The sequence below is a fragment of the Panicum virgatum genome, chromosome 3K (genome assembly GCF_016808335.1).
Source record: "Panicum virgatum strain AP13 chromosome 3K, P.virgatum_v5, whole genome shotgun sequence".
Lineage (NCBI taxonomy): Eukaryota > Viridiplantae > Streptophyta > Magnoliopsida > Poales > Poaceae > Panicum > Panicum virgatum.
Window position 1 is genome coordinate 29,030,022 of NC_053138.1, and position 27,475 is coordinate 29,057,496.

Below are 27,475 nucleotides of genomic sequence, written 5' to 3' on the forward strand. Positions count from 1 at the left end.
ACAAAACCTCTACGCGGATGGGTGTAACTTTTCACGACTATCAGCGTGATGGGATCGGGGGGCCCACTCCCTAAGGAAAGTACGCAGGAGGGCGGCGAACCGACCGTCCGCTCCAGCAGGAGCCCAAGCAGGCTAGGCGGGCCCCTCTAACGGACCCCACGCACGTCCGGGCTGGACCAGAGCTCGGGCCGCCCACGGAAGCCCAGGAAAATCCTTTACCTTCTCGACGAAGACGTACACCCGCCCGGTAGAAAATATTTTACCGTACGGGTGATACCAAAGATTACTGCGCCGCGCCGCCGTAGCTTGCGCGAGGCCCAAGGAGGGGCGCGGCTTCCTCGTAAAAACACCATGATTACGGGAGAACTATGCGCTCAGAACGCGGAGAGCCGGCTGGATAGGCTTATCTCTGAGCCGCGTCACATCAGGGTTAAATGGACGGTGGCTGGGATCCGCCTCCATTTACCGCACGTCCCGTCACGGTAACTCTCCATCCAACCCGGCCGCCTAGCCGGGGTTGACCTAGGTCACCCCGAGCGAAAGGCGGACCCACCGAGTCTGGAGGAAGCCACCCCGGGACATCCCACAGCGACTCGGGACGCACCCCGGGTGTCCTGCGGTGGGCTCGACCGGATGATCGCTCGGCTGACAGGAAGCAGGGCAAGTTGATGGACGGCGCCCGCACCCGACGCGGGGGCGTTCACGCCAGAAGAAAGGATATTCTCAATATAGTTTGTATTCTATAAATTAAATAGCAAGGTCCCCAAAGAGCAAAGCGAGGCCGAACAGACACGGCAATGATCAGATAACAAGCTCACAGGACGTAGGGTATTACGCCTATGGGTGGCCTGAACCTATCTAAAAATCACTGTCTCACCACTTCCCTCGAGGGAGCTCTCACTGCGTGTTACACCTCTGGCCGAATCTCTAAACGGGGTTCCCACGAATCCCTGCTTACGGTACTCACCCACCGTCAACGACGAATCTAATGACGGTAATTAATCAATGATGGGCTACAGTGACGCAACCTCTAATTATGCGGTCAAAGGACTCATTAGATTTGTCAGGGTTCCTAGCGCAGGGGTTCTGGAGTTGATTTTGTAAATTGCCTTTATATAACTCTCATAATTAATGGTCAAAGTTGTGTTTTCTAGAATTCTAGACAAACCAAACAGGGCGGATGCGGGATTTGTGGAGGATGCACATAGCAGATGAAATGGCAAGCTTTGTTGAGCTGCGAGATATGGTGCAGGAAGTGCAACTTTCCAATGCACCTGACGGTATTGTTTGGAGGTGGATGACCTACACGGCAAAATCTGTATATAATGCACAGTTCTTATGATCTTATAGTTCTTTCAGTCGAAGTCGCATTTGGGTGTTAACTTGGTTTGTGGTGTTAACTTGGTTTTACCAATCCAATTCTGATCCAGATGGTTTTGTTTTCTTGTAATTGAACTATTTCTTCTTCTTAATACAAAGATACGCAGCTCTCCTGTCTGTTCGAGAAAATAAATGGCCAGACAGTGGCTTTGCAATCTGATCTACCCTCTCTCTGCAATTAGGAAACAACATCTCACTTCATATTAAACTGCTCCTTTGCACAACAAGTCTGGAGCAAGATGGAAGATTGGACACAAAGCAACTAGTGGGCAAACCAGCACAAGGTTGGCGGATCGTGGATTGGTGGGAGAAGGAACTTGCGCAGCTTCGAAAGAAAACAAGAAAGCTAAAAGCAACAATGATGATCCACTCTGCTTGGAACATTTGGAAGTAGAGGAATCATCATATGTTTGATCAGAAATTTGGGTCACCACATGAAGTAATGCAAGAGATCAGAATGAGGTTAACCGAAGAAGGATGGCCTGTGGCAGTCCTAGGTTATCTTTTATGTTTAATGTTTAACTTTCTAGAGTTTGAGTTTTATCCCTTTTATGTAATGTCGACACTATAAGAACCCGGATTTGCTTCTCCTCCTATCTTAAATGACATAGCAATGCTCCTGCAAACTTTTTTTAAAAAATGGTAGAGGTGTAGGTTATTTCATTGATATCCTAGGCTCCTAATAATATTCGGGTTCACAGTCGAAAAAAAAAGTATCCTTAATTTTTAAGGTTGATGACCACAATTCACCATCTATTTGCCGTCAGTGGCCCCCTTTTGAAGATATTCATGAACTACTTGACTTGATAGTATATTTGGGGATCGAACCCTAGGTTTAGCAACGACGACATTTCTCGGACAAAGTTGACATCAAGTTAAATATGTTCAGTACGTCGATGATGCATTGCGTTCCAAGGTATACAGTAAGCATTCCAACATTGCATTCGTGACACAGTAGTGCTCTACCCTGGTGCTTGACCTAGAGATAATGATCCGGTGCTTGGATGACTATGTGATAAAAAAAATCACCAAGGAAGCTGCAAAAATTGTAATACCTCATAATAACAGCAACATTCTAGAGCACTACTACACACGACACTGCAGCTAAAACAAGCACACATAAAACACAACAAGAAAGAGCAAAACAATGTGCAAGCAGAAGCAACAAATAAATTATTTAGATGAATCAAAAGGTAGAGATTCACCCAAACACTATTATTACAACATATGCATCAAAACATATGCATATAGAAGTATGTGCGTGCACATGTGCCGCTACTCCCATCCAGTGAAGCTTCCTCCAAGTCAAGAACATGTGGAGGGGGGAAAACATGTGAGGTTTAAACCTCAACAGGCAAACGGTTTCATGAACAAAATAAATCAATTTATAATTTCAAGTAGCAAGAAGAATAAGTACTCCACAAAACTGCTTCATAATGACAATATAAAAAGTGCAATGCAATGCGTGATTTCACTTTTACCCACACATCATGAGGAATGAAATCATGCCGCAACTATATTGCTATATCTTAACAGGCATTGCTTTCACATGCATAACCAACGTGAGAATGCGAATGCAAGATTGCAATGCAAAAATTTCGTAGTAAATTAGTAACTTCAAGAATAAAGATAATTTTAAATTGTCTTAAAATTTTTTTTATTATTTTTCTATAATTTTGTACCATAAGGGTTAAGTTATTATTAAAAACCATACCTTATCATAGTAATGATAAAAACTCTTGACATATATTACTAAAATATGTTATGATGTCTGTTATCATCCTGCAAAATTTTAACGCAAAATTTCACTTGTGCATGGATAAATAAAAAGATAAATCTTATTAAAGGATAATTTGAATCAAGCGATATAGTTTTGGGGTAATTTGAACTAAAACATATAGTTTGGAGGTCATCTAGACTTTGACATATATTTTTCTAAAATATGTTATTATGTCTGTTATCATCCTGCAAAAATTTAACTCAAAATTTTGCTTGTGCATGGATACATAAAAAAGATAAATCTTATTATGAAGTAATTTGAATCGAGCGATATAGTTTAGGGTAAAATAAACTAAGAAATAGTTTGGAGGTTATCCAGACTTTAACGATAGAGAGGAGTAATCTTGACTTTTCCCGGTTAGAACTTAGAAAATATACATGGCTCGATGCTACGGTGCTTAATCGCATACATTCAAACAATGAGATAATTAACTGGATAAGTTTAAAATTTACATAATGAAGAAACTATTCCTATAGTCCTATCTTACTAGGCATGTCCTGTCCTGGCAATTTGTCTACCAGCGTCTTGATGGGCCGGTTCGCGGTTCGCCTTCACTCCTGGCGGGGGCAGTAGAGGCACTGCTGCTGCGAGCCACCTCTCTTAACGACGAGAAGATGCAGGTGGCTCTCGTCGCACACGGCCGCGCCGAAGAGCCGGACCGCGCGCGGCTTGAAGCCCCAGATCTCGACGGCGTCGTCCTCCCTGAAGCTGCACCGGCGGACGAAGCCCATGTAGCCTTCCCCCTTGAGTCCTTGACGACCGTGCCGGCGGTGCTTTCCCACCGCGACAGCAGCAGCTCCCCGCTGGCGCCGGCGGCGAGGTCCACGAACCGCACGGGCAGCCCGCCGTGCCTCCTCCCCTGCCTCTTCCTCCTTCCCGTCTGCCCCTGCCGCTGACGCTCGGCCTCACCGTCGTCGTCGGCGGCGACGTTTTCCAGCTCCGACGGCTCGTGTTGGTGTTGCCGCCTCGGCCTTGGGGCTGGGTCGTGGAGCAGGCTGGCGGCGTCGAGCTCGTCGGGGGTCAGGATCGGGCGGAGGCGGCCCAGTGCGCCGCCGGACGGGATGCGGAACCGGTTCTGGTGCGCGTCGAGGTCGGTGCCCGTCACGCGCTTCCGGTCGATGAAGCGCATTGGCAGGTCGTCCCGGAGCCCCAGCGCCGGGAGGATGTGCCTGCGCAGGCACGGCGGCTCCTCCGGGATGGCGAGCGCCGGCGCCAACCGGGGCAGCCGGGGTGCAATGGCCTTCAGGGGGACGGCGTCTATGGGCTGCACGTCGTACGGGACCACAGCGCCGGCGTCCGCCGACGGCCGCGCCCGCGCCCGCTTGGCGTCGCGCTGCTGGGCGGCGGCGGCGGCGGGGTCGTAGACCACCATGGCCAGAGTCCTCTTGCCCATCTTCTTCGTCGGAGCAGAGAATGCGCGGAAGACGAGGAGATGACTTTCCTTCTTCGGCCGGCGAATTGAGATGGAATGTCTGAAGCATGGAGAGCCGCGAGTCATGTTTATGGCGCTCGACGGCCACCGCCAGACACCGAGTCGAACTCGGACTCCGACCCCCAGCGCGGCGTGCATGGCGCCAACCGGCCATCGGTGGATGCAGCCGGTTCGGACTCTCGGTGAAGGCTGAGGCATCTGAGAGCGATACATTTTTTTGGAAAGCAATCCAGCGCGCGATACTAACTCGCAAAATTATGGCAGCGAGGATGAATTGAACTCGCCGCATGGATTCCTCGTCTCATCTCTCTGATTTGCGAGACTGACGGCCACTACTGCCCTTTGATCACTCACTAAACGATTCGCCAGTTCATGCTTGCAAACTGAAGCTGCTTGTTTGCCCAGACTGGATTTCAGAGATTAGATGCCGGGCTAATCAAGAAAGGGAACTTTTCAGGCTAAATTCCTACCCTCAACGGGATGTTACATGATTTCACAGCAGCACCATTTCTACCCTGCTTGCTCGACTCCAGCAAGTCTCCGGTTTTGCTAAATCGAACTTTTCTCGAGCCGCCGACACAGTCAGTGTCAATGTCCAGGACATGGTGAATTTCAGGTCCCCTAACCAACACCCTAACCCCAAAGTTGTCGGAGAAGTTTATCATCACCAAGGGGGCAAAAACATTGACCGGAGAGCAAATCTTGAAACACATCGTGAGGTGGACACTCCCTTTGAGGGAGCGAGAATCAGTGAATCACACGAGCGAAGTTTAGCAGATTCGAAGGAAGAAAAAGCTCGAGCTCTACAAGGAACTTTAGGATATTCCATCTAGAATACTTTTAAGTAATATAAGCTCCAGATTACATTCTCAGATGCGATGTTTGACAGTGTAATACTAGTCCTTGTGTTCTTAAAGACGCTCAACTGTGAATACCATTCAAATTGTAGCGACATTTCCAACAAAGCTGAAATTAAAATGGCATGGTTCCAAATATCAAATAGTAGCGGTATCTTTTTCAAAACTGTGCAAATTACAATGGCATGAATCCAATTAGCCCTTTTTAATTATTACTCAGCCCGAGCTGAAACCTTACTTCATGTTTTAAATCCAACTTATTATTGCTTTCAATTCCAACCAAGTGCACGTTTGGTCCTCAGTCCAGAGAAGTGCTAAGAAATATTTTGGGTGGCAAAGTGGCAGCAGTTTAGCTCAAATCTCCAAACCTAATAACAAGGCTCGGCAACTATTCTTTTTTCCTTAAAACATCTATATTTGGACGTGGGGATGAAACCACTCTCAAACCTATAAAAAATTGAAACATGAAATTATTTGTTCGAAATCTCACTGAAACCACTGATGACTGCTATTCTGTTCCAATAGATAACGATGCCTAGTCCTGTTCTTCATTCTTGCAACTTTAAACTACTCCCTAAACATTATATATCCTAAACATAATAGTCTTTTTTGCAAAGGAAGTTGTCCATGGGATCATGCAAGCATACCGTTTCAATCAGAACTTGGAAATGTGTACAAAAATAACTAATTTAGCATTAAAGCTGCATCATTTTGTTGGATCTCTTTCTCAAATCTGTTGAGACTTAGCTGAAACAATCACCGCAATATGTACAAACAGCTCTACAACTAAATCTCACTTTCAGGGAACTAGCCACTGTATATTACATAACTATGCTTGCACTTGTCTTGCTATCTATTCATGTCCTATGAAGTATGGATACACAAGGAGTATTGCTCACAAGTTGACATCAAAAGCTGGGCAAAATGAATCCAGCTGAAGCACAGAATGTTGGCATTGACCTGTTCATGAATTGAAATGTCCAAAAATTTTATCTAATACAGAAGAATATAAAGAAGCTAAGGGTAGGGGACATATTATTCATTCTAATTTGGTTTTTCCAATGTATCACTATGTTGTTTTTTTATGATGGTTATCTATCTAATTTTTTTTTGTGTGCTTTGTACCTATCAATTTTGGTAGTAACCTACAGCTACTGCAAACACATTACAAATTTCCTAGTGAAATCTGTGTAAGCATATTTTTTATCATGCATAATGCCACAGGTTACACATAATAGTGCTCATCTCTATGTGAATGACTCTAACATCATGCATTGATCAAAGTTAAAATGCAGATAACATGCAGAAAAAATAAATGTTAAATCATTCTGCAGTGTGATAATTTTAACAAATTTTAAAGCAATATAATGTTAATGACGTATCTGTTGGAGTATATTGAGCACATGTGTATAGAGGCCCATCTAGAGGCACATGTATAGGATCTATATATACCCACCCTTCTAGAGTTGGAGGAATACAAGCCATTATTCTCTCCTACATGGTATCAGCTAGCTTTCTCCCTCTTCCTCTCTTCCTCTGGCTGCAGCCGCCGCCGCCGGCACCATGCGCCGCCCCTCCTTCCCTTCTCTTCTTTCCCTCCCCTGACCTCTGCTCCCGGCGCCCCCTCCCTCGGCGCTACATCCCCTGCTCCTGGCCTGGCGCGGCCGGGGCCCCTGGGTGCCGCCGCCGCATCCCCTGCTTCAGGCGCGGCGTGGCCGTGGCCCCAGGCCGGCGCTGCCGCCGCCCTTCCCGCCGTTCTTGCTGGCGCAGGGGTCGGCGCGGCCGTGGGCGCCGGCGCGGGCTCTGTGCGGCCGCCCCGCGCCGTCGCACTGGCAGCCGCCGCCGGCTCGGTCCTGGCCGGCGCGGGCGCGGGCCTCGCCGGATCCGCTGCTCCACCAGCCGTGGGCGCCGCGCCCTTGCCTCTGGATCGGGCGCGCAGACCCCTGGCGCGGCGGGCGCAGGCCGTTGGGGCGCTGGTCCGCCCACCCCTTCCTGGTGCGCCCCTGCCGCGGGGTCGCGGCCCCTGCCGTCGCCCTGCTACCGTGCACCCCCTCCTCTGCCGCCCTGCAGCCCGTCGCCGCCGCCGCTGCAGCAGCTGGCACGGGTGCCGGGCCTAGGCCGGCCGCCGCCGCCGCCCAGCTGCCGCCTACCTTGCAGCAGGCGCTGAGCTCTGCTGACGCCCAGCTGCCTCCTCCCCTGCAGCAGGCGCTGCAAGTGCAGCCCGACCTCCCCGGCCGCGGGCGCAGACTCATGGCCGCCGCGCATGCCGCGCAGGCTCAGGCCGTCGCGCCCGCAGACCTGGCCACCGCCGTCGCCTTTGTGGCTGCCGTCGCGCCCGCCACGCACGCGCACTGCTGCTCCCCTGTTCGCGTCATTCTGGACACCGCCCGCTCCACCTAGCCAGCAGCCGACTTGGCCTGGGGGGTGGGACCAGGCCGCACTGGCGTAGTCCTTCAGCGCCATGGGGCGGACGCCGCCGGTCTGCGCCGAGTGGATCGCCGACTCGGGTGCCTCCTTCCACACCACCCCACATGCTGGTATCCTCTCTTCTTTCCGACCCCCACACCCCTCTTGTCCTTCTTCCATCATGGTTGGTGACGGGTCTTGCCTTCCTGTCACCGCCGTGGGTTCTGCTCCTGGCTCTTTTCGTCTTCCCAATGTCCTTGTTGCTCGTCAGATGGTTCATAACTTTCTTTCCATTCGTCAGTTTACAGCTGACAATTCTTGTTCCATCGAGTTTGATTCTTCTGGCCTCACTGTAAAGGATTCGGCCTCCCGGCGTCCGCTACTCCGGTGTGACAGCACGGGGCCCCTTTACACCCTTCGCCTTCCTTCTTCCGCTGCACCACTCTCGTCTTCTTCTTTGCCCTGGCCGTCTTGGTCTGCCGCTTTTGCTACGATGCCGTCTTCCACCACCTGGCACCGCCGTCTTGGTCACCCTGGCCGCGACGTTCTGACTCAGCTCAGTCGTAGTACTGATGTTCCTGGTACTAGGGCTCCTGCTGAGCCCCTCTGCCATGCGTGTCAGCTCGGTCGTCATGTTCGGCTCCCTTTTTCCTCTTCTTCTTCGCATGCGACGCATGCATTTGACCTTATTCACTGTGACCTGTGGACCTCACCTGTACTTAGCCTTTCTGGTTATAAGTACTATCTGGTGGTGGTCGACGACTTCTCGCACTACTCTTGGACGTTTCCTTTGCGCGCCAAGTCTGAGACCTTCCCCACCCTCCTCCACTTCTTTGTCTCGGTGTCCACTCAGTTCGGCCTCACCGTTAAGGCCGTCCAATGTGACAACGGGCGGGAGTTTGACAACTCCACCTCCCGTTCCTTCTTCCTGTCTCGGGGTGTTCAGCTGCATATGTCTTGTTCGTATACCTCTCCTCAGAACGGCAAGGCTGAGCGGATGATTCGCACGACGAACGACGTCGTGCACACCCTTCTGATCCAGGCTTCTCTGCCGCCGCACTTCTGGGCTGAGAGCCTCCACACCGCCACCTACCTGCTCAACCGCCTTCCGTCCACTGCTTCTCCTGCTCCTACTCCAAACCACGCTCTCTTCGGTACCCCTCCTCGCTACGACCACCTTCGGGTCTTCAGGTGTGCGTGTTACCCTAACACCTCCGCCACCGCTTCTCACAAGCTGGCGCCCCGCTCGACTCGTTGTGTGTTCCTCGGGTACTCCCCTGACCACAAGGGGTACCGATGCTTTGACCTCACCTCTCGCCGCGTTCTGATCTCACGACACGTCGTCTTTGACGAGTCGGATTTCCCCTATTCTACCTCCTCTACACCTTCTCCTGACCCCGACCCGGTGGTTCAGACACCGTTACATGTCTGTCCTTTACCTGCATGTTTTCCCGGCACGCTGGCACCATTTCCGGTGATCCCTGCTGCGCCGAGCGCAGCCCCGGTGCCCGTGGTCGCGCCACGCGCGGCCCCCGGACCTCCGGTTGTGCCGCGCACGGACCCGGTGTCTCCCGCTGCGCCACGCGCGGCCCCGGTGCCTTCCCCTGCACCTGCGCGGTACGCTTAGCCGGTGCAGGTGTACCGGCGTCGCTCGGCGCCGACCCCGGCGCCGCAGCGGTACGCTGAGCCGGTGCAGGTGTACCGGCGTCGTTCGGCGCCGACACCGGTGCCGCCTCCTGCTCCGGAGGCTCCTGCGACACCGACACCGGAACCGTCGCCGTCGCCGCCTCTTTCGGCTCCCTCTCGAGCCGAGCCGGAGGTGTGCCACCCGCCGGTCATCCATCGGGATCCTCGACATACCCATCCCATGGTGACTCGGCGGATGGCGTCTTAGGCCGCGACTCTCTCCGCCACCGAGGGAGAGCCGCGGGTCTCTCTAGTACCCTCCTCTGTCCGCGACGCCTTGGCGGATCCTCACTGGCGTCGCGCGATGGAAGAGGAGTACGCGGCTCTTCTTGCCAACCAGACGTGGGACCTCGTGCCGCGTCCGTCGGGTTGCAATGTGGTGACTGGCAAGTGGATCTGGACGCATAAGCATCGGGCTGATGGCACACTTGAGCGCTACAAGGCTCGCTGGGTTCTCCGGGGGTTCACTCAGCGCCCTGGTGTGGACTATGATGAGACCGTCAGCCCAGTCGTGAAGCCCGCTACGGTGCGCACGGTCCTCTCGCTTGCGCTCTCGCGCTCCTAGCCTGTGCACCAGCTGGACGTGAAGAATGTGTTTCTTCACGGCACTCTCTCAGAGACTGTCTACTGCTCTCAGCCAGCGGGTTTTGTGGACTCGAGTCGTCCGGATATGGTCTGCCGGCTCAACAAGTCTCTCTATGGACTAAAGCAGGCTCCTCGGGCTTGGTACTCTCGGTTCGCCACGTTCATGCTGACATTGGGGTTCACCGAGGCCAAGTCTGACACGTCTCTCTTCGTCTACCGCCGTGGGGATGAGGCTGCATATCTGCTGCTCTATGTCGATGATATTGTGCTTACAGCATCCAGTCAGCAGTTGCTTCAGAGTGTCATATCCTCTCTGCAGCAGGAGTTCGCTATGAAGGATCTCGGTCAGCTCCACCACTTCTTGGGCGTCACTGTGGAGCCTCGCCCGTCTGGTCTTCTCCTTCACCAGCGGCAGTACGCACTCGATATTCTGGAGCGGGCTGGGATGACTGATTACAAGCCTTGCTCCACTCCTGTTGACACTCAGGCAAAGCTGTCTGCTGATCTGGGTGATACGGTGGCTGATCCTACTGCCTACCGGAGTCTGGCCGGCGCTTTGCAGTACCTCACCTTCACCAGGCCGGACCTCGCCTACGCTGTTCAGCGGGTCTGTCTCCATATGCATGATCCCCGGGAGTCACACCTTGCTGCGCTGAAGCGTCTCCTCCGGTACGTCCGTGGCACTGTGGACCTCGGCCTGGTGCTTCACCGCTCGTCCTCTGATGAGCTGGTGGTCTACACCGACGCTGACTGGGCTGGCTGCCCGGACACTCGTCGCTGCACTTCCGGCTACGCCGTCTTCCTAGGCGGCAACCTGGTCTCCTGGTCGTCCAAGCGGCAGTCGGTCGTCTCCCGCTCCAGTGCCGAGGCGGAGTACCGGGCTGTTGCTAACGGCGTGGCGGAGGCGTCCTGGCTACAACAGCTCTTGGCGGAGCTCCACAGCCCGCTCGCCAAGAGCACGCTCGTCTACTGCGACAACGTCAGCGCCGTGTATCTCTCCACCAACCCCGTCCAGCATCAGCGGACGAAGCACGTGGAGATCGACCTACACTTCGTGCGCGACAGGGTCACAATCGGCGATGTTCGGGTACTCCATATCACGACTATCTCCCAGTTTGCTGACATCTTCACCAAGGGGCTGCCCTCCTCGATCTTCTCAGAGTTTGGATCCAGCCTCAACGTAGCCGGTGGCTAGTTGTGGCTGCGGGGGGGTATTTCCCCTGTGTACTCTCTTCTTGTCCAGTCTTGAACACCGCTGCGTCGGTAGTTCAGACTGCGGGGGGGTGTTAGCTTTCTTGTTGTCTAGTCTTGAACACCGCTGCGCCGGTAGTTCAGACTGCGGGAGGGTGTTGGAGTATATTGAGCCCATGTGTATAGAGGCCCATCTAGAGGCCCATGTATAGGATCTATATATACCCACCCTTCTAGGGTTGGAGGAATACAAGCCATTATTCTCTCCTACACTATCATTTACTTGAACAAACAACACCAGTTTTTGAAAGGAAGAATAATTGTTCTTAACTTTCGAGGGGGAAAAATCTTTTATGCTACTTATATGTTCTTATGAAAATACAATTCAAACAGTTCATAGATTTATGGAGTTTCCCTTTCTGCTCCATTCACCCCAATTTGGTGGTTACATAAAAATAGAAAATGTAAAACCAAACTTAATTAAAAAGAAATGGAAACATGAAGTACTATAAGATTCTATAGTCTGTACTTACCAGTCCAACATATCGTGCTGCAGTAATCATGTGCGGTCACTCTTGGCTCTGGAATGGATCACTTGAACTTACCTCATTCTTTGCAAACTGTCGTAAATCAATGGTCAGATTCACAAAAAGGCAGAAAAAGAAAAATCTTTCAATAGTTTATCTAGGTTATTGGGGAGAGGAACAAACCGTTGTTGTTGTTATTGTCGCCATTGTTACAGGTTGACTAGATGGCAAGACAAAGTTGCTCCAAAAAAGTGGGTCAACAGAAGGATCGACGGGGCTCCAGGTACTCTTCATTGGTGTAGGCATAACAGGGGCCATTGAGTAAGTAGCTCTTTGCACTAGCAGCTCATTCATGTTAATATTAACTGCTGCTGTATCATGTCCAGTAGCAGGTGCTGAGGCAACAGCCTTTCCTTCAACAATTTCTTTGCTGAGGGTACATTCTTCAGATAATTTTGTAGACCTCTCCATGAAGCTTTTGAAGGCATCAGACTGAGATAATATACTACATGCTGATAAGCCTGCTGAAGAGGGCTTTGAAGCAGAACAGAGGCCAAGAGAGGGCAGCTTATATGGTTCAGTCTGTTGCATTGAACTTTCAATAGCTCGGACTTCATCAGCAATCTCTTCTGCTTTTGATGTATCTGACTGCCTTGTCTTCTTGGGTAGCCACCACCGAATGTAATTTGTAAGATCAATTTTTCTCTCCAAGGCAAAGCTTCCAGCAAATTTTCCATCCAACATGATATCCTTACCTGTAGTTTCAAAAAGTAATTAAAAACATTAGTCACACAATCTTATAGGAGTTTCTATTAGAGTTTGACAACTAGAAAGAACAGAGTAGAAATCTTCACAGACTGACCACAACTAAGGTTCAAGTAGTCATTCCCAAGTAAATGTCCCAAAGACGTATCCCATCTGGAATTATGCAGTTGCCTGCATGATGATGCGCACCAGTGTTAATTTTCGATATTCAGACTTCACTAAACTTACTGTTGTGACAGTGTACTAAGAAATTCAAGCACAAGGTAGTTAGGATAAATTTGGGCATTGGAGTTGGTAGTAACTTTATTATCTGGGCTTTTTTCCTTTATGATATATAAAATAAAGATATATTTCTAGGAGTCAGGTCAAATCTTCTAATAAAAAGAGGTACCATCTGTAACTTTTTTAATCAGGGTTAGAATAAAAAAGGCAGTTTCAACTATGGATAGGATCTCCATTGCTGACACATACCTAGGAAGCCCACGATATTTTGGCAACCCCCTGGAGAAGGCACTGCTCTTTCTGCAATGCATGGATCTTCTGGTCAGTGCCCAATCAGAATAAAGTAATCTATACAGTAAAACAGAAATGCACAAATATACCTCCTAAGAGACACGAGATAGTCCTCCTTGGAGATCATCTGCATTTCTTCAAGGTCTCTTGCATAGTCAGAGACCTAAATAAGTAAACATATAATGAACATAAGTCTGAAAAAAGATAGCATAACTTCAATTAATTACTGTAACAAAAAAAAGCATGGAACAAAAATAAGCATAACACTCTACATTGGAAATTCATCTGCATCAACATATGCAAGTCTCAAATGAAGCAACTATATGTGTCAATACATTTGTTCTCACACTCTACAGAAGACATTTGTTATTGAACATTCTTAGCATCCAGTCCAGCAACTTGAATCATGGAAAAAGAAGACAATCCACTCATCTGCAGTTGTGCAACTATAATATGCAAACATCCATTTTTGAATACCATTTTACAATAAATGATAGAATTTTATGTATAAGAATTGAAGTATAGGTCGGGAAGAGTTGCAGACGCGCTTGTAGTGCGTGATTGGGCACATCAGTGGGATGCCCCAGACCAGGGCTCAACCCTGGGTTCTGCACAAGAAAAGGACCCCGGCTGTGCAGACTATCTTTAACTGCTGAGCGCCGCTTGGGCGGGCAGCCTTCGTTTTTCTAGACCGGCTGTGTCTAGGCTTCTTCTAAAAGCAAAGTCCAAGAGAGGCTCTTCTCCTGCCACTCTTACTTTTTTAGGTTGGGAAGTGTATTTCTTGTCTGTTATGTGAATATTAAAGGAGTACAGCAAGTACCTTAGTGCAAGCATGATATACAAGCACCACACTTTTATTGAATTTAAAATAAAGGAAAAATGACGGCAATAAGCCAACAATCATGATCCAGACACATCTTAAATCTGATAAGTCTGAAACTCCACTTTGAAAGTACAGAACTATGTTGCTCAATAGCTTTGTTACAATTTCTTCACATATATGCTCATTGCTCAATGTTGGAAACAAATAAAGAGTATTTGTACCTCACAAAATGTAGTTGAGCCACAATGTGCTTCCCGAATTAAACAATTTCTAATGCGAAAAACTGATCTTAATGTAAAGTGGGAGAACTTTATAGCAATTCAAGAACAAGATTGACAATCAGTTTAGAGCACAAGTGTAAATGGCTTACTGGAAAATTAATTTGTGTTCCAGCTCCCCAGTATTTTAATGCAGCAAGGTCATAGGCCCTTGCTGCTGCCTCTTCATCATCATATGCACCTATGTTATTGCACACAGAAAAGATAATAATTAAGAAAAAAAACATAGCAACTCTGCAAATTAAGTTAACACCAGTATGCCACTTACCTAAATATACTGCAATAGCAATTGAGTGATGTTGTTTTCCATGCAAAAGAAACAATTCCATCAAATCAGATTAATGAGACAGCAATAAATATTAGAAGGAAAATCATATTTCTAAGTACATACAGTTATGCATTTTCCAAAGATATGAAATAAAACAGACAAATGGTAGGAACTCGGAAACCGCAGCAGGCATAGTTCTTTACTTCCATCCATGTCTTGCAGTGATTATGGCATAATGCAAGAATAATCATTATTCTCTAACAACCCAATTGATTCACACTGCTGCGGGAAAGGTGGAAAGCATGTTTGATGTCAAGTGTTAGATAGAAAAAAAAAGACTACTTTCTGTCACCAAAAGAAATGTCGTTTTGGACATGGCAAGGTCTCCAAGATGTAGGTTTGAGGTTTGACTCTGCCAGGTTAATTTATAAAATGTAAGCAAACTGCAATATTATAGAACCAGAGGAAAATGTGCTCGGATCATTTAAATGTTCGAACACAATATTCAAGAAGATATCAATAGGAAAGTATTAAAATTTTGACTACACGGTACATGCAACCAAAATGTATGATATTAGGGAGAAGTTACTAGTTCACAGAAGATTAATCTGTTTAAACCTGATCTCAACATAAATCCAACCAAACTATCTATTCAATGTAATCAAGTTGTAAGAAACAAGAATGCATATCTTCCAGTTCCAATATGTTCAGAATTTCAAGAACACGAACAACTGCCACAACTCTGTATTGGAAATCCATGCATACCTTGTTTCCCCTTTTTGTTCTGATTCTGGTTCCACGTGCTTTTGTCCCAGAGGTGAGCCTCGTATCGACCAGTCCACCTATGCCTATTGAGGAGTCATCAAGTTCAGTTCAATATCAATATTTACAAACATAGCAAGCAACAGAGAAAAGGTGATAAAAGTTTCATTTATACCAGTCATGACAGAACAGAAGTATTAGTAGAGGAAGGTGGCTGCTAAAATTGCTGGTAGCAGCAGCAAACATAGCTAACACATAATTACATAAATATTTCAATGGCGAGAATCAGAAGAAATATTCGATTCGGCAAGCCTGACCGAAATTGCTTCAGAAGAATTCAAACTTCTATATATTACATTGACTAAGAACCCATGCAACAACAGTCAACAGCAGCAGAGTAGGAGAAGGAGACCATTTCGACACGACCACAAAAGCCCTCTGCAAAACCACAAGCACCACCAGTCCATCACAGATCCCATTCGATGTCTTAAACGTGGTTAAGTAACCCTAGGCAATATGAACAGTGAAACAAAACAGCATTGAACCACAACCATGCCGAAATCCGATGTGCCCGTGGATGCCAAAATTAATCGAGACTGCATACTGACTAAGATCGGTGGTCAACGCTGTCAAGCGAGCTTAGCTCGACGAGTCAAGCTCCTCGAGGACGTGAGATCGCCTCACTTCCAGCCACCGGAGCTAGGGCGCTATTGGAATCGCGAGCAAACAGTAGATCCCGAATCGCCGGAACAACATGGCAGTCCCAGACGGGAGGATTTAGCACGGGAGGTTCAACCAAGGAGCCATTCGATCGAAGTGCGCGCAGACGATTAGCAACTGCCTAATCTCCCAGTCGGTAGCAATAGCGCCACGGAGACGGAGAGGAAGAAGACGGGGCGGGGGCAGGGGGTACCGGGTGACCCCGCGGTAGATGGAGCTCCGCTTCCCGGCGGCGCAGGGCGGCATGCGGCTGATGCGCTCCTTGGCCGTGCACACGCGCTCCTTCCGCACGGCCAGGACCCTCCTGGGCGCCTGCTCCCCGGCCGCGACGGCGCCGAGCGACGAGGACGAGCCGCCCTCCCCTGCCCCCGCCGCGGCCACGGACTGCAGCCCCGCCGCGGCGTCGGGGTTGGGGGAGGCCATGCCGCGCCCTCCGCCTGCCGGATCGGATGGTCGGTCGGGGCGGTGGCCGCGCCGGCTCGACGGCGAGGGGGTCCGCCGGTGTGCGCGGCGCAGCGAAGCGTGCGTGACGGGTGACCGTTTGGGGGCGGCGTGGGTGGTGGTGGTGGGATTTGAAATGGGGGAGGGCGACGGGGCGGGGGGGGGGGGGCGTCGGCTGCCGTGGAACCGGGGTGGGGTGGGGCCGCGGGGGCCGGGGCGATAGGGACGCGTGGAGCCCAGTGGGCCGGCACGGGGGGAGACAGGCGGGCGGGGGCGCAGGGGAATCCGAGGATGCGGCGGCAGTGATGGATGGACGGGATGGGTTGCGCGCGCTTGTGATGGGGTTTGGGCCCCGGAAGCGACGACATGGCAACGGGGGATCGGATCGGCTCGGCCCGTCGTCGTTTCCTCGAGAAAGGTCTGGTGCCTCGAGTGGAGTCAGGCCGGACTCGACGCGAGTTCCGGGCGCGGTGGTGTCTGGCCGAGCCGAACAGAGGGGCTGAGGTCGTGTCGTCATCTAGCTGCCCGGTGTCCCGGAGCATCTCGAGGTGCAGACGTGCAGTATCCACGCACTCTCTCTGTTCTTTTAAGTATTTGGTAAGAGTCGAATTTCATCTCGGTATAATTATAACAAAATACATCTCACTTATCATCTTATTATTTATAACTTCTTATTTTTGATATTATCATATACATAGATCAATCTTTTTTCAAAATAAATTACTTTACACGAATTGAGGGTCATCCATGCTATTTCCAAAATATCAACCCAAATAAAACTATCAAAAGAAACTAACTCAATTTCAGAAATAGGACTATAAAATTGGATAGTACTCCCTCCGTTCCAAATTATAGGTTGTTTGACTTTTTTAATTTTAAGTTTGACCACTCGTTTTATTCAAAAATTTGTACAGAATATCACTTCTTTTGTTGTAACTTGCTTTATAGTTCTTCAAATTTGGTATCAAAAAAGTCAAACGACCTATAATTTGGAACAGAGTGAGTATATACTACTGCGTAGTAGTAAAGGTGTAGCAGGCAGCAGTCAATGTATTTCTTTTCTTTTCACTTAGAGCAGGGTATTTAATTAACTGACCTAAATGGCATTGCCATTCGTATCTTCAGCAGGAATTAGTTAGAAATTGCATCTATAATGCGTAGGTCACGTCACATGCCGCCAAAAGTGTGGTGTGTGCCATAGCTCAAACACCAAGCCATACAAATTCAATTTGTCCGACTTTGATTTAGTATAGCGAATTAGTAATTGAATGTCAAACTACATTTTCTTAATATTTATAGACAGAGCACTTGCTAGTTCGCCTTATGAAAAGCATTCTCCTCACTTGCTACAACTCAAAATAGTCTATTTCGCAAAATGTGGACTAAATTAGGGCTTGCATGCACAATTATCAGGCAAACTGAAACAGTAAAGTGTAACTTGAAATTGAAAAACATAGTTTAGGGTCTGTTTGGATGCACCTAAATAGAGTTAGTGGTTGAGTGCGCGGGGCCACTAGGCCCATGGCCCTAGTCGTCAGCCCCTTTCTTCCACGTTGTAGTGTAATGTAACAAGAAAGCTGCTAGTCCAGCCTGCATAGTGGGCTCATGGAGTGGCCCTGGCCCTAGGCATTGGGTGGCCCGCCTAGCTCCACCCTTGAATAGAGCTATTTAGCAAAATTTAACTTTAAATCATTCAAATGGGCCTAGCTAACTCTCAACTAGACAACTAACCACTACAACTGCCATCCCAAAATATAAATATTGTTACGTTTAGACAGTTCAAAGTCAAACATGTTCATCTTTGATCTATAATACCTTAAAAATAGTTACTTTAAAATAGAAAAGGTTAGATGTTATGATATTGGTTCATGAGAATTAACTAATATCAATTTTATGTTATCAGTTTTCATGATGTTTTGCTAAATTGCTGCCAATATAATAGTCAAGGTTTAAGGGTTTAACTTGGGAAAAATCTAAGCGTATCTATATTCCATTGTGGAATAGAGAGAGTACTAGTCAACTATTTATCTCCACCAAACTAATTCTAGCTAACCATTAGCTCCAGCTAATCCAAACATAGAAGCCACTAACGATCCACCAGTTTTGTAGTAGTGCACATTAAAAGCATCCGATAAAGTTTCCAGAAGATGTATCTCCTATGCTTTGTGCCCGTCCCTCCACAAAAGTAAACTTACGCGCTAAATCCTAGTAGACAGAAGGAGAGACAAATTAAAGAACCCGAGAGACGACCACTATCATACCGACCAAATTATGACGAGACGCACGTGCTCCGGATCAGAACGAGACACTGCACGGAGGACGAGGCAGAACACAGAGATTCCGAGTCACCGTAGACGTTGCAGCTGACGCGAGAAGCAACTCGTGCAGGCTCGTACACTACTACACGCATGCATGCTTCTCGTGATGATACACCCAACGGTCACAACAATGCACGGTCGAAAACCAGGAGCAGTAATAATCAACACAGGAGGCAGTACGTACGTTTCGTACCATTACCAAATTAATACTAAATACCTAGGATTAAATATATCAAAAACACGTACGCATGAAACGAAGTCATCGGCAGTTGAGATTAGATTAAATTTCAAGGCCGCCGCGGCTGCTGCGGCGGCGGCGGCGGCAGCGGGGGGCACTCGTGCTGGTAGCTGTCGGTGGCCCGGCCGTTGAGGCGCCTCTGGATGTCCTCGACGATGGCGAGCAGCTTCCGCTGGTCCCCGCGCGACTCCGCCACGAGCCGCTCGCTCTCCCGGACCTTCTCCTCCAGCTGCCTCAGCCGCCGGTCCTCGGCGCCGCCGCCGCCGTCCCAGAGCCGCGACAGCCGCGCCACGATCGAGGTCGGCTTCACCGCGCCGACCATCTCCTCGTACTTGTCCCTGCACTTCCACCCGCCGAACGCCCCCACCGCCGCGGCGAGCACGGCCTTCGTCAACCCGAACCCGCGCGACGACATCGATTTCCCTGGATCGAGCTAGCTGGGGGGGTCTCTCGTCCAGAGCTCTTCTCTCTCGTCTTAGCTTCCGGCCTCTCTTGCTTGCATTGGTTCCCGCGTCTCGATCTGGGTGTCGCTCCGGCGAGACGACCCTACGAAATGATTTGGCGACGGTGTGCGCGCTTAAGCCGGGTACGATGGTTTAGTTGTACACGTGTACGTGGCTTGCGTCGCAAGATGTAATAGAGATTTTGTGTCGTGTGCGGCCAGGGCGCGTAGTATTTTGGGCTTGCTGGGCCGTTAACGCTTGATGCTGGGCTGGCCTTTTCCGTCTAGAGCGCAAATATTAAGAGTCGCAGTCAAATCATCGCAATAACTACTTTTTTATTTTGAAATAGTTTTTTTATTTCTGAACAAATTTTTTATATTGCTGAAACAATTAAAAAATCAAATAAAAAAATAACAGTTTGCAAAGCAAGGATCCAAATCAAATTCAATTTCATCATTATATTTCTTGTAACAAAATCTTCAAAACTAGACCACACTTAACTATATTTAGATGAATTTTATTTTGTGCTGGTATATTCGTTCTAGAACAATTTCTATTTTGCACTAGAATATCTGTATTTTTATTCACGACAACTTTTTTGAACATTATTTCCAGAACAATTTTCAATTTTTTAAGTTGGAACAATTTCTCCACTCTTGCGTGCAAACGGTTTAAACTTTACCCTTAAATTGGTCCAACTAGAAATCATCTAAGTAAGTTGAATTGTGATATTATTTTGCAAATCTTATTAAAACAAATATAATGATACAATTAGTATTTAATTGAATGGCATACGTGTTGCTGGTCTCAGCTTACATGGCCGTAGGCTCTGCACATGCAGTAGGCTGGGGCGCTGGGCAGGCTTCCTTCTGCGATGGAGCACGCAGTCGAGCGTGTTACCCCATCAGCGCACGACTAGTGACAGGGTTCATGTCGTGCAGCCTTTGGGCTTTGGCTATTCAGATTTCGGCGCAAACATATATTGCAGCCAGCCTACCTGTGCATCCTGGCGTGCCATCATACATTATTCCCACTATGTTAAGCGAAATAATATTGATTTGATGTGAAAGAAAAATACTGCTAGTTGACTAGTGGCTAGTGCTGATTTGGTGTGAGAGAAAAATACTGCTGCTGGTTGCCAGTAGAACAGAGTGAATATTTAAATCACAGGAACATGAACAAATAACGACTCAAAACTGTATGAATGGAATCGAATCCAACACGACACATAAACCATCAAAACAAATTCCAGTCACTTGTTGCGGGATTGCGGGAATAATTCGACAAATTGTGCTCCCCCCCCCCCCCCCAAGGCCTTGTTTAAAGAACGAAACCTGAACATGTCATACGCGTCTCCCCTGAAGCAGACGAGTAGTGTGCCAGTTGCAGGAAGCATGGTAATAGCAAGTCATGAAGGACCAATATTGCTAACACTCTATGCAATTTTCTCTATGCTTGGCCCTATTGTATGCCTATCCACCTGGCATAGTCGACCCACCTGCAGAGAGCAGTATAGTAAGTGAACTGATCATTGCAGGCAGCAGAATAGCCTCCTGAGGGTACAGATTACTCACAGTAGAGAACCCAAAAACGTGTTCCCAGTCCTAACTGCAAAACACATTGCGCCCAATGCTAGTTTGTGGCGGTGCAGTAGTGGCTCGAGCATCCGCTGTTCAATCACTCCAGCCAAAATCTGGTACCTGTTGAAACAAGTGCAAAAACAAAACGATAAGCACCAAGCAGACAAGAAATATGTCTATGGATGAATATCATGGCATCTGCTGTAAGGAGTTTGACAATAAGCAATCTTTTTTTTTCACCTGTGGACAATATGCAATTATCATTTGATACTTCACAGTAATAACAAAACAACAAGGACTCATACACATACAACCAGAAGTGTACAACATTTGCAGTAATAATTAAATTCAAATATCAGAGATCGTATTATAATTACACAATAGCTTGCAACGATCTAACATACGAAATGAGGAATGAACAAAATATGCAACAAAGAATAAAGAGCACTGAGACATTAGCACTAGCCCTTTCCATCAGAAGCAGTGAAAAAGAAATGGAATCTCAGGTAATATCCTGACACAGATTTTCTGTTCTTGAAGAAATCTTTCACACAATATATGTTGGGGCATGTAAAAAGTTTCAATATTGCTAAAAATAAAAATATTCCTTGTGGGACAAATATGCCTGTTGTACTTCCAATTCAAAATCATACAGGATCATCTTAGAGGCAGGCCAAAAAAAAAAACTCTTTTGTGTAGGTCCCACTTATCATTTATTAGTGTTCAACATTCTACCATTTTGACCCCACAAATATGCCCGCATGCATGTCCTAGACTCCTAAAGTCATAATGCATAATATTTGATAGCTTCCTAATGTACTAATTGGAATGGAGGCAGTCACTCTAAACCGAGGAATTAAATATGAAATATCACTGAGAAGTTCATCAGGGGGAATAATTAACAATTGACACAAACTAAATATCAACAGCAAAATTGTCTGAAATGACGATTGTTACCTGAGGTTACTAGAAACTGCCATATACACACCATACGCAACACTTGTTGCTACAATTGGAATATTCTCAACTTCACCAGCAAAATCTTTACTGACAGCCTGCCTTGCTTTTATCAGTGCATTGGTCGCACCAGTGCCTATCTGAAATTGAGGACGCACTGTAAGCTTTTGCAAGGTCTTGAAAACTTGGTCCGGCATTGACTAGACAACGATTTCTTTTATATGAAGCAAAACTTAGTATGATCAATTGACCACCTTGGCCTTATTACTCACAAGAACAAAAACATTCTAGAATGTATATTGGTCATCTATTGTACAATTAATAAATACATCTGATACTTGAAGCTTGTAGGTAAAAGCAGACACCTATACTAAAAAAGAAAACATTTTTCAGTTAAGGTTCGTACACAGTACACTCCAGGGCTTAAGGTCTCCAGTTAACGATGGCCATCCCCAACTTTAAGAAAATAAAAATCATTTCCTTGCTTAACTATTTTTTTCTTTTACTTACTGCTAAGCATGAAAAAGTTCACAAAGGAAATGGTGGCTCTCCTGGTGCCATTTTATAGTAAGTCAACTGCTAGTGTTTATCAAAAACAGTACAACCACATCATGAGAAACTTACCAGTGAAGCACTAGTTCCAACTGCAAAAAGCTTTGCACCATTCCTCTGAAAGAAGAAAAATGTTCATAATAAAAGTCCATTAAAGCTACTCATCGACAAATTGATTGGGAGCAACATAGCAAAGCTCAGAAAATTCAACTTTACCACAATAGCTCCCACTCGCTGCAAAAGTGAGTATGATGACCCAGCCAGAGCAACCTACAGAAAAAGTTGTCTGAGTGATAAATTTGAATTCAAGTTTAGACAAAAAGGAAAAAAGCAAAATTTTAACCTATATTATTTGTCACTACAAAAGGGGAGGGGATAAACCTAAGGATCTCGATCCAATTCAATGAGAAGAACTCAAGATCATGATACCTGGAAGGCATTATCTGGGCAGTTGTAGAAGAATTTAGCAATGGCTCCAGAATTCACCGCTAGTGGTGGACGCAAAGACACGGTTGGAGCAGGAAGCCATACAAGCATGAAATCTGCAACTATTGCCATGATCTGGAAAGTATTGGGAACTACAGATTAAAAGCTCTGTAGAGAGAAACCAATCAATAAAGAACGAAATATCGTTAACAACACAGAAATTTGAATTAGCAGAGATGAAACGAAACATTTGTTGCATTGCCAATAACTATCGTTCTTGCACTGATTAACCTTCAACTGAAAAGGCAGAAGTTGGGAAATTCTTTGAAATAATGTTTGGGCAACACAAAAATAAACTAGTTAGAGATTCATTTGTAATTTGATAATCCATTTACAGTTGAAGTAGCAAAACCAAATAGTGGTGGAATTTCTCACTACCAAGTACGAAAAACAAGGCACTATTGTTATTACTGCTACACTTTGGTGTTAATATCTTATGCTTTATATTTGTACCAAATGAGTTTATAAACTTCTTAAACTTTAATATTTCTAGTCTTTATTTTTAATGATAATTCTTGAAACATTCCACCTTCCTCCTGATAATGACCATGCACATCAGCCCGCATACAGTCCGATGCACATTCACGCTGCTGCTGGGCAGTCCCTATTCTATGCCTGCATTTCATTGCACCATCTTGCAAAATGCTCTAAAGAATTTTCAACTATTTTCTGTTCATGAGGTAAAACAGGTGTGCTTGACATCACAAGCAGCCGATACTCTCAATTCAGTTGATCCTCTATTCCAATCACTATACTATTCTTTGCTATCTTCATTTTCTCGAACACGCTGGAAAGCTGTGTATCTTTGTATTAAAAAAGTTATTTGCCATCTTCTAACCTACTACTTAACGAAATATGCTCATTTGCAGTGTAAAGTTCCATAGGACAGATTATTTTGACATTCACTTTATATTGTCGCTGAAAACTTCAAGGGCAACAGTTTCTGTGAAAATTGATTTTACAAGCCCCAAACTAAGGGGAATAACATGTAACACTGATATGTAACTAACATTTGAAATCAGATAACAGATGGTCATTTTCACTCAGTTTTAGCATGATTCACCGCAGAGGGTAGAGATGGAAAGAGCAATGAGCGTGATGTGTTGGGCTTTGCTCCATTATACAAAAAAAAATGCATGCACAAGAATATGAAGCACCTACACCTTCGGCAGAGTAGACACTCAAAATAAGACAATTTTTTAGTTCTGAAAGAACAATGGTGACAAAGCAACAGTATTTAAGTAAAGTGCCTATCAGATTATAATGGCAAAAGCAAAAAGGACTTAAAGAAGCATACCACATCTGCAACCACAAAGTCAAGCTCTTTGACAAAGTTCTCCCTCCTTTTCTCATACTCTGCAGCAGTCTAGCAAATTAAAGGAGTTCTGTCAAAATTGCAAGGAAGTAATACATAACTTGCAAACTAAACAGAAAATAATCTAATTAAAACCAGGTCAAGCAAAGTAAGTGTGTTTGTGTGGTGGACTGGTGGGTGGGGTGGGGGGGGGGCACAAAGAAGCATTCAGGCATACTGCTAAAAAAAATAGGACCAGAAAGATGTAGCATATGGGCATCAATCAAATAGAAACACAGAGTTAGCAGCAATGGTGTGCCTGCCATCACCACCACTCTACCCCTTTATTTCGCTTTATTTACCCACCCCTGCCATTGCACGCAAATCAGTTTCACTTCCTGCCCAAATCTTCTCTAACATCATCTTGCAACTGAGGTCTATAGGAGGACTGCCCAATCAGGACCTGTTATTTTTTGGCGTCCTAGCACCTGAATTTGTGAACATGTATACTACCTTTTCGAAATAATTTGGGTGTTTTTTACATGTTTAAAACCTGAATCGGAGTTTCAAAAAAAATTCAGGTATTTCAGGAGCTCAACACCAGAATTTTTAGTAACACCATATCTACTTTAAAATTAAACCAAAATCACAGTAACTCTTATATAACTTGACTGTAATTACAATATAAATTGACTGTAACTCAAGGTATGAAAAAAACCAGGTGCTAAATTTTGTTTCCCTCCTTAAACCTCTCATGTATTCTCTCCCTCCAAATGAGGAGGCCAATACCCAAGTGTCATATATCAAACAGTGGCTGTATATATGCATACCTGTTACCTGTAGTAAAGCAATGCTGTTAACCCAAGCATCAAGCTGCATTGCTTTGCATGCACTTTTTCTGTTTTGAACAGTTGAATAATGTTCTCCAATTATATATATACCACAAATTTGTGTGCCCCAGGGTTTCCATCCAGTTGCAAATGGGTTTGTCTCTGACAGTGGACAGCCACATATAAAGCCAACAGTGGGCCACTACTGCATATTGGCACTATCAAGTGGTACAAATAACACTAAAACGAGTGAACAATGCTATGCTCCTGTCATTCAGAGAATTCCTTCTTGTTTGTAGCAACAGAATACTTAAGGGTGCACAAAGGCTACTTTTATTCCCCTATTTATGTAATGAACCGACATGTGCTTTTGTTTTTATATTGGAGAAAAAAAACGTCAAGATTCCAATTAGATTATTCGTGAATAATTGAAAGAACAAAAAAACATTTGGCTGCAGAGCACATATTCCAGCCCATGTCTAAACTCCAAAACGAACACAGACAATCAGGTAACTACGCCCAAGCCCCCATCATTTCGACGGAGACAGAGCAATGCCGGAATTGGACACGCATCACCGTCGGATCCCAGCCCCGAGTCCCAAAACGAATCTGAGCTAGAAAATTGGGCTCTGGCATCTAAGCCCAGACCACAAAAGGCATGACAGTAACAGTAAGTCAAAACACAGCAGACCAAACCACATCTGATGATCTGAATCACAAACCACAGAAAAGAAACAATAAACCGAAGCAAAAAAAAAAATAGCTAGGAAATTCCCGCGGACCTTGGTGAAGATGCCGACGCCGCACTCTATGCCGACCTTGGTGAGGAAGAGGTCGTCGGCGAGGAGGCGCTCCTTGAAGCCGCCGAACTGCAGCAGCCACCTGAAGAGGGGCGACGCTTCGAAGTCCACGAAGCGGCGCACGATCTCGCCGGGCACGCGGCCGCCCTGCACGGCGGCGGCGAGGTCGGCCGGCAGGCTCTCGAGCTTCCGCCCCAGCTGCGCCAGCACGAACAGCGCCTCCTTCCTGTTGACCGACGCGTTGTCGCCGTCGCCGTCCCCGCCCGCGCTGCCGTAGTCGCCCTCGTCTCCTCCTCCTCCGCCGCCGCCGCCAGAGGGTGGCAGGTCGTCATCGCCGCCGCTGCCGCCGCCGCCGCCAGAGGAGGCGAGCGGGATGGGGGGGAGGCGGGGCCGGGCGAGGCGGAGCGGCAGGGAGCGCGGGAAGGGGAGGAGCGCGGGGTGGGGCGGCGGGGCGCTGGGGAGGGGCTGGAGGCGGAGGTGGATTGGGGCGGGGTAGCCGGAGGAGGAGAGGGAGGTCGGGGCAGGGAAGACCATGGCGCCGCCGGGCGGAGTGGAGTGGTGCGCGCGCGGGGGCCGGTGGGGTTTGGTGAGGGGGGCGAGGCGTGGACTGGGACTGGGAGGCGGCGCTGGTGGTGGCTGGCAGGCGAGCGCCGCGCGAGACCGCGACCGCGAGTTCAGCACGGTGCCCCACGTCAAATAGGTGTCGTTGCCTCGTTGGTGCCTGGTGGCGCGCTGCGGGCCTGCGGCGTAGGGGACGACCTACCGACTAGTGGGCCCTCTACCTTTTTCCCCGTCCAGCGAGTCCACTGTCCACGCCTCCACGGAAGCGACTGAGCGAGCATGTCCGTGGCTCGTCGTAGACTCTTTTTTTTTTTGAAATAGTCGTCGTGTTCTGTTTTTACAGTTTTGTTTCTATTCCGTGGGGTGGAAATCGGAATGTTGCTTTTTTTTTCTCACTCATCTACCTTATTGTTGACTTTGATCTGAGAAAAATTCATATTTTTAACTACTTAGCAGCTTAGGTTAGACTTTATGGGATTTGGAGCTATCACTTAGGGGTTTAAAGACTTATTATTGAAATATAATGTCTGGTTATAGATGAATCTCCATGGGAAACCGTACCGATTTTGTTTCTATTTGATGAATTGGACGGTGTAATGCTGCTTTTATTCTCACTCATGGACCGTATTGTTTCTTTGGTTTGAAAAAACATGGTTTTATCTAACAACTTAGGTAAGTCAATGAGATTTGGAGGTATGATCTAGCCGCTTAGAGGCTTGTCATAATAATATCTGATTACAAAATTATTGGGAGATCAGATATCAAACGTTGCTCGACATAGGACGGTGAGGCTAAGGATGCCAGTGGTATCGCTCATCGAGGGAGTGGGCGCTCACCAATGTACAATGAAGATGGAAAGGTCTCAAATGAGCCGCCGGAGCTAGGCAGGAAACAATTGTTTATCTATACAAGAGTAATCTGATTTTGAGTAAATTAAGTAACTGATTCTCCAAGCAAGGTTTTCAGCAAATGGTTCACGGAGAACCAGGTGCAGGCTGCCTC

General features: G+C 47.2%; 2 protein-coding genes across 3 annotated transcripts; both read right to left on the reverse strand.

The window, feature by feature from the left end:
* Window positions 1-6,118: 6,118 nt before the first annotated feature.
* Window positions 6,119-16,536, reverse strand: LOC120698846 (AP2-like ethylene-responsive transcription factor SMOS1). 2 transcript variants are annotated; one of them, XM_039982598.1, is made up of 10 exons: window positions 16,167-16,536; window positions 15,257-15,339; window positions 14,492-14,500; window positions 14,316-14,404; window positions 13,212-13,285; window positions 13,081-13,131; window positions 12,707-12,780; window positions 12,032-12,599; window positions 11,851-11,938; window positions 6,119-6,409 (listed from the first exon to the last, which is right to left on the reverse strand). In XM_039982598.1, exons 1-9 carry the CDS (start codon window positions 16,394-16,396, stop codon window positions 11,887-11,889), a joined length of 1,230 nt encoding a protein of 409 aa, XP_039838532.1. In that variant the 5' UTR covers window positions 16,397-16,536; the 3' UTR covers window positions 6,119-6,409; window positions 11,851-11,886. The 2 variants fall into 2 exon arrangements, with proteins under 2 accessions (XP_039838532.1, XP_039838531.1); XM_039982597.1 differs by having other exon boundaries at window positions 11,851-11,937; window positions 12,028-12,599; window positions 16,167-16,533.
* Window positions 16,537-20,525: 3,989 nt separating this feature from the next.
* On the reverse strand, window positions 20,526-26,577 carry LOC120698847 (protein RETICULATA-RELATED 4, chloroplastic-like). The gene is made up of 8 exons (XM_039982599.1): window positions 25,895-26,577; window positions 24,286-24,354; window positions 22,932-23,063; window positions 22,719-22,772; window positions 22,575-22,619; window positions 21,951-22,090; window positions 20,988-21,113; window positions 20,526-20,911 (listed from the first exon to the last, which is right to left on the reverse strand). Exons 1-8 carry the CDS (start codon window positions 26,444-26,446, stop codon window positions 20,875-20,877), a joined length of 1,155 nt encoding a protein of 384 aa, XP_039838533.1. The 5' UTR covers window positions 26,447-26,577; the 3' UTR covers window positions 20,526-20,874.
* Between the last annotated feature and the right edge of the window lie 898 nt (window positions 26,578-27,475).

Bases quoted from the DNA above. Each gene is read 5' to 3' on its own strand.
- LOC120698846 (XM_039982597.1), bottom strand. From the start codon at position 16,396: ATGGCCTCCCCCAACCCCGACGCCGCGGCGGGGCTGCAGTCCGTGGCC. The intron at 15,340-16,166 runs GTACCCCCTGCC...ACTCCTCAATAG, and splicing joins ATCTACCGCGGGGTCACCCG to GCATAGGTGGACTGGTCGAT. The intron at 12,781-13,080 runs GTATGTGTCAGC...ATCATCATGCAG, and splicing joins AAATATCGTGGGCTTCCTAG to GCAACTGCATAATTCCAGAT.
- LOC120698847 (XM_039982599.1), bottom strand. From the start codon at position 26,446: ATGGTCTTCCCTGCCCCGACCTCCCTCTCCTCCTCCGGCTACCCCGCC. The intron at 24,355-25,894 runs GTCCGCGGGAAT...TTAATTTGCTAG, and splicing joins GCGTCGGCATCTTCACCAAG to ACTGCTGCAGAGTATGAGAA. The intron at 20,912-20,987 runs GTGAGTAATCTG...TGCTCTCTGCAG, and splicing joins ACGTTTTTGGGTTCTCTACT to GTGGGTCGACTATGCCAGGT.